At 49.4% G+C, this 12121-nt stretch overlaps 1 protein-coding gene across 1 annotated transcript; it reads left to right on the plus strand.

Moving 5' to 3' along the window:
• Positions 1 to 372: 372 nt before the first annotated feature.
• On the plus strand, positions 373 to 11882 carry trib3 (tribbles pseudokinase 3). The gene is made up of 4 exons (XM_041205004.1): positions 373 to 1137; positions 6799 to 7095; positions 7802 to 8094; positions 9500 to 11882. The coding sequence occupies exons 2-4, from the start codon at positions 6805 to 6807 to the stop codon at positions 9957 to 9959; spliced, it is 1044 nt and encodes a 347-aa protein (XP_041060938.1). The 5' UTR covers positions 373 to 1137; positions 6799 to 6804; the 3' UTR covers positions 9960 to 11882.
• Positions 11883 to 12121: the final 239 nt, after the last annotated feature.

The following is a 12121-nucleotide window of genomic DNA, read 5'->3' on the forward strand; positions in this document are numbered from 1 at the left end:
CCTTGAAACCCACCTCTCTGACAAAGCTTTTGTTTCATTAGTTTCCATTATTTGACTGGGTGTCAGGTTTTGTTTTACAACAATCCTGTGGACTACCTTGGGACATGTTATATTTACAGATGCCGTATTAAATAATTGCTGCTGTGTACTGGGCACAGTCCATAAAATTACCTTGAATAGAAATTATTTTGAATGCTTTGCAAAAACTGCATGTGGGATGTGACTAACCTTGTGTATGGGGGCGGGGTGTCCGGGGGAAGTCCTGACAATATTAGGGCTGCCCGTCCACTTCTTATAATCTGGTGGAAACTGTCTTTGAACCAGGGTGCTTTTCTTCCCTCCCTTTTTTGCTCTGTCGCCAATAGTTTCTGTGTGTTGCACCGAGAGGAGGGTGGATGTTGCAATAGGCAGCCCAGTCATCGTCAGCCAGTTCAGAGTGAGAGTGAAAGCGTAAAAGAAAAACTGTGTAATAATTCAGCAAGATTACGGCAGTCTCGCATCATACTCTGTCTGCTCGCCGGACAGAGAGAGACACTCACTCACTCACTCGGAGGGAGTTTAAAGCAGCATAGAGAGAAAGAAAGAAACACTTTATGAGCCTGGAAATCTAATGGAGAGAGCTGGAGAAAGAACCTTCTGAGGACACTCTTGATTCGATAGTTAAATTATTCTGGTTCCAAGGAATTTTTGTGATAAAAGTTATTCTTCGAGGAATTACCAAGAAATTGTGTTTTCCCCCTCTACCCCCTCCCTCCCCTGGAAAGGAGCTGGAACTTTTGTACTGAAGATCAAAATGATTAACGGATGATGGAAGATAAGGCGCTTTGTTGCTAAAAGTTGCGGGTGCAGCGAAGGTTCGGCTCTCATGTCAGGTTCGGGGCTCCTGTGAATCCACACGTGGGAATTCCGAGAGCTGCCAACGGGAGGGAGAAGGTGGGGGTGGGGGAAGGAAACAGGTTAATCCCCGCTGTTCAGGAGCCCGGTGTCCTGGCCAGGCTGTGCGAACTTCAATCCCCACAGACGGAGAGAGGGGGAAAAAGGAAAAGCCGCCTCGGGAACTTCCTTTGTTACTGGGAATTCCTCAGCGAAACTACTCGGGGCGAGTCTCCCACTTTTGTAACGAAGCGAGACCTTTAGGTAAGTTTTTTTTTTAAAAAAAACACAAAACAAAATCAAATACAATAACAGTCTATAAAACTATGTATGTACGGGTGTTTAATGTTGATGATTTGAATCGCGTGTTTGGTTTCTAAAGCCGGGGCGGGTGTGTTTTTACTCTTTTTCTTTGTTCGACCTTCTCTTCTCTCCTTCCCCCCCTTCTCCGCAGCCCCACTTGTTGGGTGGGTGGTGTGGGGTTGGTTGTGGGGTGGGGGGGGGGGTGTTGTTGAGAAGTGGTGAGGATTAATCGTACACCCGTTTATTTCACTCTCTTTTTGACCAGTTGGCGAGTGTGTCACGGAGAAGTCGCCCCTTTGTATTATTTTTCGTTGTTGGTCTGGAGTTTTAATGTTACAGGGAGTTGATACAAACTTTTTCCTCCTCTTACACCGCCCACCGGTAACGGTTTTCATTTCGGAGTTCTGGGTTAGTTTTTGTTTGAAGCCCCTTTGTGTGAACTTCGTATTTGGAATCACGCGTTGTCGATCCCCACCACACCCCCCCCTCTGTCATTTTAAAGGGTAGCCGGGGAGGTTTGACTCTTTGTGGTGAATGTTGCTCTGTCCCGGGACTGACGCTGTGTTACTGTGTAGCAGTGAACGACCATGCCTGGGATCTCTGTACATTACGCTGCGCTGTTTAAGAGCAAGCCCCCCATCCCCTCTCTCTCCACCCCCCCCCCCCCCCATCCCCTCTCTCTCCACCCCCCCCCATCCCCTCTCTCTCCACCCCCCCATCCCCTCTCTCTCTCTCTCTCCACCCCCCCCATCCCCTCTCTCTCTCTCTCCACCCCCCCCATTCCCCCCTCTCTCTCTCTCCACCCCCCCCCATTCCCCCCCTCTCTCTCTCCACCCCCCCATTCCCCCTCTCTCTCTCGCCACCCCCCCCATTCCCCCTCTCTCTCTCTCTCTCTCCACCCCCCCCATTCCCCCTCTCTCTCTCTCCACCCCCCCATTCCCCCTCTCTCTCTCTCCACCCCCCCCATTCCCCCTCTCTCTCTCTCCACCCCCCCCATTCCCCCTCTCTCTCTCTCCACCCCCCCCCATTCCCCCTCTCTCTCTCTCCACCCCCCCATTCCCCCTCTCTCTCTCTCTCCACCCCCCCATCCCCTCTCTCTCTCCCTCCCCCCATCCCCTCTCTCTCTCTCCCTCCCCCCATCCCCTCTCTCTCTCCCTCCCCCCCCATCCCCTCTCTCTCTCCCCCCCCCCATCCCCTCTCTCTCTCCCTCCCCCCATCCCCTCTCTCTCTCTCCCTCCCCCCATCCCCTCTCTCTCTCTCTCTCTCCACCCCCCCATCCCCTCTCTCTCTCTCTCTCCACCCCCCCATCCCCTCTCTCTCTCTCTCTCTCCACCCCCCCATCCCCTCTCTCTCTCTCTCTCCACCCCCCCATCCCCTCTCTCTCTCTCTCCACCCCCCCATCCCCTCTCTCTCTCTCTCCACCCCCCCATCCCCTCTCTCTCTCTCTCCACCCCCCCCTCCCCTCTCTCTCTCTCCACCCCCCCATCCCCTCTCTCTCTCTCTCTCCACCCCCCCATCCCCTCTCTCTCTCTCTCCACCCCCCCATCCCCTCTCTCTCTCTCTCCACCCCCCCCATCCCCTCTCTCTCTCTCTCTCCACCCCCCCCATTCCCCCTCTCTCTCTCTCCACCCCCCCATTCCCCCTCTCTCTCTCTCCACCCCCCCATTCCCCCTCTCTCTCTCTCCACCCCCCCATTCCCCCTCTCTCTCTCTCCACCCCCCCATTCCCCCCCTCTCTCTCTCCACCCCCCCATTCCCCCCTCTCTCTCTCTCCACCCCCCCCATTCCCCCCTCTCTCTCTCTCCACCCCCCCATTCCCCCTCTCTCTCTCTCCACCCCCCCCCATTCCCCCTCTCTCTCTCTCCACCCCCCCCCATTCCCCCTCTCTCTCTCTCCACCCCCCCCCATTCCCCCTCTCTCTCTCTCCACCCCCCCCCATTCCCCCTCTCTCTCTCTCCACCCCCCCCATTCCCCCTCTCTCTCTCTCCACCCCCCCCCCATTCCCCCTCTCTCTCTCTCCACCCCCCCCCCATTCCCCCTCTCTCTCTCTCCACCCCCCCCCCATTCCCCCTCTCTCTCTCTCCACCCCCCCCCCCCATTCCCCCTCTCTCTCTCTCCACCCCCCCCCCATTCCCCCTCTCTCTCTCTCCACCCCCCCCCCATTCCCCCTCTCTCTCTCTCCACCCCCCCCCCCCATTCCCCCTCTCTCTCTCTCCACCCCCCCCCCCCCATTCCCCCTCTCTCTCTCTCTCCACCCCCCCAATGTGAACTCATTATTCCCCTTCTCCTTCCCCGGGATTGCCTGACCTTTGGCGTATTTCAAGCCGATTGCAGTATCTGATTGGGTGCAGATTGAAATAATAGTCCCTCTTTTTGTTGGGGGAGTCCAGAACAAAGGGGCATAATCTTCAAATTAGAGTTAGGCAGTTCAGGGCCTTTATTAGAGACTTTTTTTTAAACATACACACACACACACACACACCTTGAAAACTGAGATTGATGTATTTTAGGAGGAAAATTACTGTGGTTGTTGGAAATCTGAAATGAAAACTGAAAGTGCTGGAAATACTCAGCAGGTCTGGCAGCCTCTGTGCAGAGGGAAACACACAGTTAATGTTGTGAGTCCAAAATGATGACTCTTTGGATAGATAAAGTTTTGGGTGAAGATTTTCTGGGTAACAAAACCAAGCAGGTAGATGGAGTCAAGATACAGTTCAGTCGTCCTGTGCCGAATAGGCTGAAGGGGCTGAATGACCTTTTCCTGTTGCTTGTTCTAAGGAAAGGGTATTCTCTGGTATTTCTCCACCACCTCCCTTGGCTCTCTGCCACCCTGTGGTTGTTACCTGTTAATGGGGCCTCCTATCTGTGAAAATTTCTGGCCTTTAATTGGAACAAATGGCTTTTGAGTTTTCAGTGTAGGTTTGGGGTGATCCTTTAAACCAAGCTGCTCCCCTCCTCCTTATATCCACGTGTGTGTGTGTGTGTGTGTGTGTGTGTGTGTGTGTGTGTGTGTGTGTGTGTGTGTGTGTGTGTGTCTGTCTTTACAGGAGCGTTATTAGGCAGAAAGTAGACACCAAGTCATGCAAGGAGACATTGGGGCTGGTGACCAAGAGCTTGGTCAGTGGGGTTGACATTTTAAGGAGCCTCTTAAAGGAGAGAGAGGTTAGCACCAGGGATAGCTGAATATAGGGCTGCCAGTGGGGGAGCGATTGAAATTGGGGCTGCTCGAGAGGTCAGAATTGGAAGAGCACAGATCTTGGAAAGTTGTAAGCTGAAGCAGGTTACACAGACAGGGAGGGGTGAAGTCATCACTCCAAGAGCCTTTCCAGCTCAAGGTTCACTGTTCAGGAACAAACAAGAGTCACTGCCCCCAGGTGTGTGAAACACTGACTTTTTTTGGCAATAATGAAAGGGTTTCTTTTTGCATGCTTGGAACCATTTTGAGCTTATTAAATATTAATGGAAATGTTATGTGTAAGCACAAATAGTGAGACAGTCAGTGCCATTCATAGATGAGACATGTCCTTGTGCTCTTAGCATTCGCAGTGATTGGCTGGCTGAGCAGTGATTTATTATCTGACTACTCAATTCATTCCGAATGTGATTCATCAGAAGCTGCCCATCTCATGAGGCTGCCGAGAGTCAGAGATCTGAGTCTGGTCTCTTGCACTCAGCAGGAGGGTTGATGAAGCAATAGACCTGGGTGGATGGATATGTGTTTCTTTTGTGGGATTGGGGAGGAGCAGAGCTGGGGGATGGGGTGTGGGGGGGGGGGGGGGGGGGGGGTGGTGGGTTTAGGGATTGGAGGGGTGTCTCAGTGCTTTCTGTGGGGAGGGGGTTACTGGATGAAGCTCTGGAGTTGTGTTGTCTCGATCAGTCTCATGCCACCACTGTATTCCAGCACCACCTGCTGTATCAATGTGGCATTTTCACTTGCCAACTTGCACTCGAATTAGTGCCGAATTCTGGTCGGTTTTGTGCCATGGACCTATACCTGCTGGAATTGAGATTTTAGGTTCGTTTTACAATGGAACCTCTTGACTTCAGACTTCACACGCCCTTAAGCAGTGCAAAATTGGAATTTCCAAGCCACATGACTGTGAGACAAAACCTGGTGGAGGCTGAGGCTGTTTTCCTCTGTTTTTCACAACCATTAGCCAAAAAGGTGATAGATACACGGGAACTCCCTTAAGCATATGAAATATTAATTTAATAAGGTACAAAATACAAGTTCAAAGGTAGAAAATGCTGGAAAAACTCAGCAGGTCTGACAGCATCTGTGAGAAGTTGATGCTCACAGGATTCTCACTCTTATCTGGATAATTGTTATACAAACTAGGGCTGTGCTCCCTGAATTTGGGAAGACTATGGGTGATTTAATTAAAGTTTTGCATGATGTTAATTCCTGATGGGATAGATAAATAGAAGGCATTTCTGTTGGTTGGACGTTCTAGGACTATGGGATATAGTCTAAATATGAGAGCCAGGCCTTTCAGGAGTGAAATTAGGAAACATTTCTACATGACAAGGGCAATGGAAGTTTGCAACTCTCCTGCACAAATGACAATTGTATACTAAGTCAACTGTGAACTTTTAATTTCTGTTAATCAAAGGTATTAAGGGATGTGGTTGCAAAGGCAGTTATGGTGGGGAAGGGGGAGGAGTCAGAAAGGGCAGTGACATCATCGACAACAACTGGCATTTATATAGCACCTTTTTATTAAAGTAAACCATCCTAAGGCACTTGCCTCTCAGAAGTGATTTTCAGACTGAATTTGACCTGAGCCACTTAGGGAGATATTAGGACATATGACCAAAAGCTTGGTCAAAGAGGTAGATCTTAAAAGAGAAAAGGAAGGCGGAGGGGGGGGTTGAGGGAGGGAATTCCAGTACTTTAGAGCCTGGGCGGCTGAAAGCACGATCGCCCGTCACTGCTTTTTTCTTGCTATTGTGTAGTACCAGCACGAGCACCAGGCTGAAGGTTCAAGATGCCCCTGGCACAACTTGGGTTGCAACGTGAGTGGTCCATTGTTGGTCTGCAGTCGGCCTTCTGACTTTGGCTGTGTCAGGAGTTTGGTAAAGTGTTTGGGCTAGTGAGGTCTTGTAGTTGACCTGTCCGCTGTATGATAGGACATAAGTATCACTGCAGACAGCAGTGTTTTAAATATTGGGGGTGCGGTGGTAAATTTTTGATGACCAAGGGAGTTGGTAGGGTAAATGGAGAGAACCTATTTCCTCTGGGGAGTCCAAAACAAGGCAGCATAACGATGGGATGAGAGCCAGGCCAATCGGAGATGACGTCAGAAAGTACTTTTTCACACAAAAGGTAGTGGAAATCTGGAGCTCTCTCCCCTCGGAAAGCTGCTTGTGTGGGGGTGGGGGTGGGGTGGGGGGGGGGTGGGGGCTGAATCGAAAATTCCTACAGTTGAGGCTGATTGATTAAATTTTTATTAGTTAAGGTTGTTGTGGGATATCGGAACCAAGGTGGGCGGATGAAGTTAAGGTACAAATCAGTCATGAACTAATTAAATGGCGGAACAGGCTCGCCTCCTCCTGTTCCTCTGAAAGCAACTTTGGAGCCAATTTGTAAAAACTGTCTTTTTTTTCTTCCCCCCCCCCCCAGATCCTTATGAGTGTGAACGCCCAGAGATCGCTGCCCTCACTCCCTCCCAGGCTGAAGAGGTTAGACTTTGATGATGCTGATGACCCCGACCTTCCCAAATGTAAGCGAGTCCGTTTGAGCCAGCTCTCCATACCTGCCTTGTCCCCGTGCCTTGGCTCACCATCCCCAACGCCCTCCTCCTCCGATGACGACAACAGCGTATCCCGCATTGGACCTTACCTCCTGCTCAATCCCACAGAGGCGAATAATTGTTACAGAGCCATCCACACCCACACGGAACAGGAATACATCTGCAAGGTATGGTTATTAATGTAAGCGGAAGACTGGGATGCTTGCTGGGTAAATGACCGGTATTTTGCATACTGCCTGGAGGACCATGCGGGGACCCAGTCCCATTCCTGGCCTCAGTATCTTGGGCCATAGGAGGGAGGACACTTGGACTCAGGGACCCCAGGGCTTATGGAGAGAGAGTTTTAAGTCCCTGAACCGTGTTCATTTCTCTCTCTCTCGAACCCAGCCCAACCTTTCAGCACAGCCTCCAACCACTAACCACAGTGTAATTAACGATGCGAGTATTTCTTGTAAATGGTCACTTCCTGTGACCCTGTGGTGTAACAGATTAAACAAATCCTGTGTTGCCTCTCGTCTTTTTATATTCCTTTATAATTCTTCCCCCTTTCAATAAATGCACCTGTCCCACACAAGAATACTTTCCTCCTTCTGCTTTCACTCTCCAGTCTCCCTTTTTTCCAAACTCTCCCCATTCCGGGAGCACGGAGAGGTTATTTTTCCCTGCGCTGTGTGGTGTTCCTGGGTGAACCTCTGGGAAGTGCATGCGAAACCAACCTTTTTGACCAAGCCTTTGGCTCACTTGTCCTGACATCTCCTGATGTGACTCACTGTCAACATCTTATCTGACTAACAGTCCCATGACGAGCTTTGGGAAGGCTGAATGGAAGTTGTTGCTGTCGTCTTCACCAGCTTCCCCCTCTCTGTGTTGCAGGTCTTTGCGATGAAGCGCTACAGTGAGGTGATTGCACCCTATGCCCGCCTCCTGCCTCACCCGAACGTGGGTCAGATGGCTGAGGTGATCGCTGGGGACCGCAAGGCCTACGTCCTTTTCCAGCGAGGCCACGGTGACATGCACTCGTACGTGCGGACATGTAAGAGGCTCCGTGAGGAAGAGGCTGCCACGCTCTTCAGGCAGATGGCGCAGGCAGTGGCGCACTGTCACGAACATGGGATTGTGCTCCGGGACCTCAAGCTGAGGAAATTCGTATTCGCCAACAGACAGAGGTGAGTGTTGGGGTGGGGGTGGGGGTGGGGAGGAGGTGGGGGGTGGTATTGCGGAGGCTCAGATCCATGCAACAAACATCTCTGTAAACAAAACTTTGAGTGTGTGTGGGGGTGGTGGGGGCACCTCTGCTTGAACTAAGGTGGACGTACACGACATTACTTTGAGGAAGAGCAGAGGGGAATCCTGGTATCCTGACCAATGTTCATCCCTTGACCAACGTCACTTCAAAAAGGGTTATCTGTTCTTATCATGCTGTTGTATATGGGATCTTGCTATGCATAGTTTTGGCTGCCTTGTTTCCCTACATTGCAACAGTAATCACAATTAACCAACAAAATGTACTTCATTGGCTCTGAAGTGGCTTGGGATGTTCTGAGGTCATATAGGTGCTATATAAATACAAGTCCTTTCATAACAGAGTCGAGACCCCACTGGCTATTATTAACTTCCTAGGTGAAGTGATACCTAGGCAGCCTCAAGTGACCTCCTTGTTGGGTCTTTTGCCTTGGCCAAGGGGAGAGGGAGATGGGGAGATTGAAGGAGTCTGAGAGGGAGAGTCAGCAGACAAGGGTCAAAATTAGCATAAATCGAGTAAAGAGAAAGATTGGAGTGATTAAAGACTGCTCCATAATCTTGTGTCTAATAGAATTAGCTGACCGGGCTCTGTTTTAAGGGGTGATTTTCTGATTCAACGCTCCCAGCAGAGAGAGTGCAGAAAATCCTGGGCCAGCCACCCATGAGAGATGGCATCTCTGACAGCGCAGAGCTCCCTCAGTACTGCACTGGCGGTGTCTCCTGGATTATGTACTCGAGTCTCTGTGGTGGGGCTTGAACCCAAAACCTTCTGACTCAAACGTGAATGCTGCTACCCACCGGGCCACAGAAAGTCATTAGTTTCAGACGGAGAGAAGTTAAAAGGGAAACAGACCATTCGGCCCAGCCAGTCCATGTTGATGTTTACCCTCCCGACCAGAAACTAGTCCCGAGCACATTTAGCCATCCTGTTTCCCCTATTCAATCTAATCTGAAATATTGACCTTGGCCTCAGTCAGTGACCCTGGAACTGAATTCTACAGCCTCAAGTTAAAACGTTTCACTTGTTCTCTCAAATTTAACCTTGCATCTATGTACAAGGACTGGGGAGCAGCCTACACAATAGCGCTGGTCCTTCTGACATGTATTGTTCCTTTAAGAAACAATTACTGCAACTCTTAAGATGCCCTTTTGTAAGTTTTAATAGAAATTAAACATGGTAGTTAGCTTGCAGCAAGAGAAAAGCAAGTATTGAAAATCTTATGCCCTGGTGAAATGTGCTTCAGTTCGTCTAGTTCAAATAGAGTCCTTTCGCTCGTTTTGAGCAGGATTACAAACACGTATTCTAAAGAGCGTTTTCTTTTCCTCCAGAAACAAACTGAGGCTTGAGAATTTGGATGATGCCTGTGTCCTGAAGGGAGAGGATGATTCCTTGATGGATAAGCATGGCTGCCCTGCTTACGTGGGGCCGGAGATCCTTAACACCAAACAGTCATACTCAGGGAAAGCTGCAGATGTCTGGAGCCTGGGAGTGGTCCTGTATACCATGCTAGTGGGCCGCTACCCTTTCCAGGACACGGAGCCAGCCGCCCTCTTCAGCAAGATTCGGCGAGGGTTCTACACCGTCCCGGACAACATTTCCCCCAAAGCCAAATGCCTTATCCGGTGCATCCTGCGACGGAACCCGGCTGAGAGATTGACAGCCAGTGAGATCTTGTGTCATCCCTGGTTCAGCTCCAACTTCAACGTGACCTTCAACAGCAGCACAGGACCATTGACCGACCAGTTGGTCCCTGATAGTTACAGGGAGGACACGGACACAGATTTGTAGAAATTCTTACAGTTTATAAAAAAGAAAGTGGATTTTGAAAAGGTAAAGGTCACATTGCGTGCCTTCTCTGTGAATTGGACAGTGACTTTAAACTTCTGCACCCTTCCTCATTCAGGTGATTTGAAGCGAAAGCCTTTTGGGACTGGGGTGCCAGATTGTGCCCAGAAAACTGGCATAGAGGTTTCCTGAACGAAGGTGGTGTCTCCGGCTTCAAGGGGGTGTGTGTGAAAGTGTACTGTTCTTGTCGTTCAGTGTTTGTGACAGGACGTGTTGGTGTGTCTTTGGACAGTGGGATGGTCAACCTAGTCTGGGGACCCCCCCGCCACCCCCCCACCTTCCTGTTCACAATCAGCCTTCCAAACATCACGGGAGGGAATGGAAAATAACTTCCAGTCAGCTTATTTGCAGCCGGAGGTTGTTGACAGCAATAACAGCAAAACCAGGATTACCTGTGATCTGGGAGACTAGAGATTAGCTATCTCGAGGGAGGGGGTGTGGAGAGCATTCATGACTTGTTCAGTGATGCCGTAGACTTCTGGTCTATTCCTCCACCGTCAGCCTTGTGATGGGATGTAACAATTATGCTGTATTGATAGTTGGTTGATTTTTAGGGTTCCTTTCCCATGACTTATCCTTCCTAAAAATTGGGGACCAAAGGGCTTACCAATTGTCGGGGTGATGGGGATGGAGAATAATGTACTTGGCAAGAATCTTGTGGTGATTTGCTCCAAGTTGGGCAAAATACAGAGCCACTCACCCAATACTGCCTCAGTACAGTAAGACTCACTCTTGCATGGTGAATCTGAAGGAACACCAGAGTTTGGTGGATTTTGCCCACTAAAAGCCCGATTATTGTATAAAACTGAAGGATTTTTTTTCTCAATGGTGCTTTTGAGGAATGCATAAGGGTCAGCAACAGAGTCTGGACTGAACTGTGTCTTTCCTTATCACTTCCTCTTACCTGGAAGAATATTGATCTAGAACTGACTATTGCAATGTAAATTCAGGCTGTGCAGTGTGACAGCTCTCTTGACAAGAGATTGTTGTTCTAAGAACCTGATGTGCGCCACTTGTTACTTGATTACATTTAATGCCTCTTCAGTGTTTACAGAGGGAACAAACAGATTTCATGGTTCCTGACTGACTTGTAGCATGGGATGGTATGGGATAGCCGGATACTTGGCACTGGATGGATTAGATTTCAAATTCAGCACTGTCATCTGGTAAAATACAGCGTATGTATTTCGTCAAAAAATCTCATTTTATCTGACGGCAGTGTTTGACTGCACCCTCTTGGTGTTTTAAAAACATGGTGGAGGACAGGCAGCATGCTGTCCACATGCCCCTTGTACTTGCAGACAACATAGGAGCCATGGTTTGGATGGCACATGTCTGTCTCATAGGCGAAAGGATTGAGACCACATAGTTGATGCCTGGTGTGGCCCCTCCATGTGCCCTACACTCTGCTAAACACAAGACCAACCGTGCTATTAAGGGATCAGTGCGTTAATTCTAAGTTGCCTAAATAAAGTGTGGACAATTCTTGTTGCGGTGTAGCTTTGCCAGGACCTGCAGCTGACCATTCCGTCAGTAACGACTGACTGCAGCCAACGTGACAATTCAATAACCATTTGTTGCTGTGCCTTCAGTATCTGTTAGCGAACCCTGTTTTCCCACTAAGCCTGTACTGTAACTCAGCTAAATCCACAAGAGTAATGGGATTGGCCAAGCTATTGGTCCCTTCTGTGGCAGGTGCTAGTTCTCTTGTGGTTTTGTACAGGACTGTATCTATGATACAAATTGACAAGTTGATGTAAATATGTTTGATAAACCTATGTAGCAGCACCAACACTACATTTGAGTTATTGTGTGTACGTACTGATTGTATATTTGTCAATTTCAATTAAAAGCAGTTGTATTTTTTGTTCAGTGTTAATTTTTGAGTCGCGCATCTATTTCACGTTATTGCAGGGTGGGTCGTGTAATAATTGGATGCCATAATCATTTTTTTCATAATTTCCGTCAACGAAGAGCTTGAGTACTTTTATAACAATGTGGTCATCGTTGATGTGTTAACCTCTCCTGCTCATTCTGGGAAAGCCCACAGCACACAACAGTAAGAGGTAGACCTCTGAATGGGTGCAAAATTTAAAATATCCCGG

The sequence above is a fragment of the Carcharodon carcharias genome, chromosome 14 (genome assembly GCF_017639515.1).
Source record: "Carcharodon carcharias isolate sCarCar2 chromosome 14, sCarCar2.pri, whole genome shotgun sequence".
NCBI classification, from domain to species: domain Eukaryota; kingdom Metazoa; phylum Chordata; class Chondrichthyes; order Lamniformes; family Lamnidae; genus Carcharodon; species Carcharodon carcharias.

Excerpts from the sequence above, each read along its gene's own strand:
- trib3 (XM_041205004.1), top strand. The coding sequence starts at position 6,805 with ATGAGTGTGAACGCCCAGAGATCGCTGCCCTCACTCCCTCCCAGGCTG. Across the intron at positions 7,096-7,801 it reads AACAGGAATACATCTGCAAG|GTCTTTGCGATGAAGCGCTA; the intron begins GTATGGTTATTA and ends TCTGTGTTGCAG. Across the intron at positions 8,095-9,499 it reads GTATTCGCCAACAGACAGAG|AAACAAACTGAGGCTTGAGA; the intron begins GTGAGTGTTGGG and ends CTTTTCCTCCAG.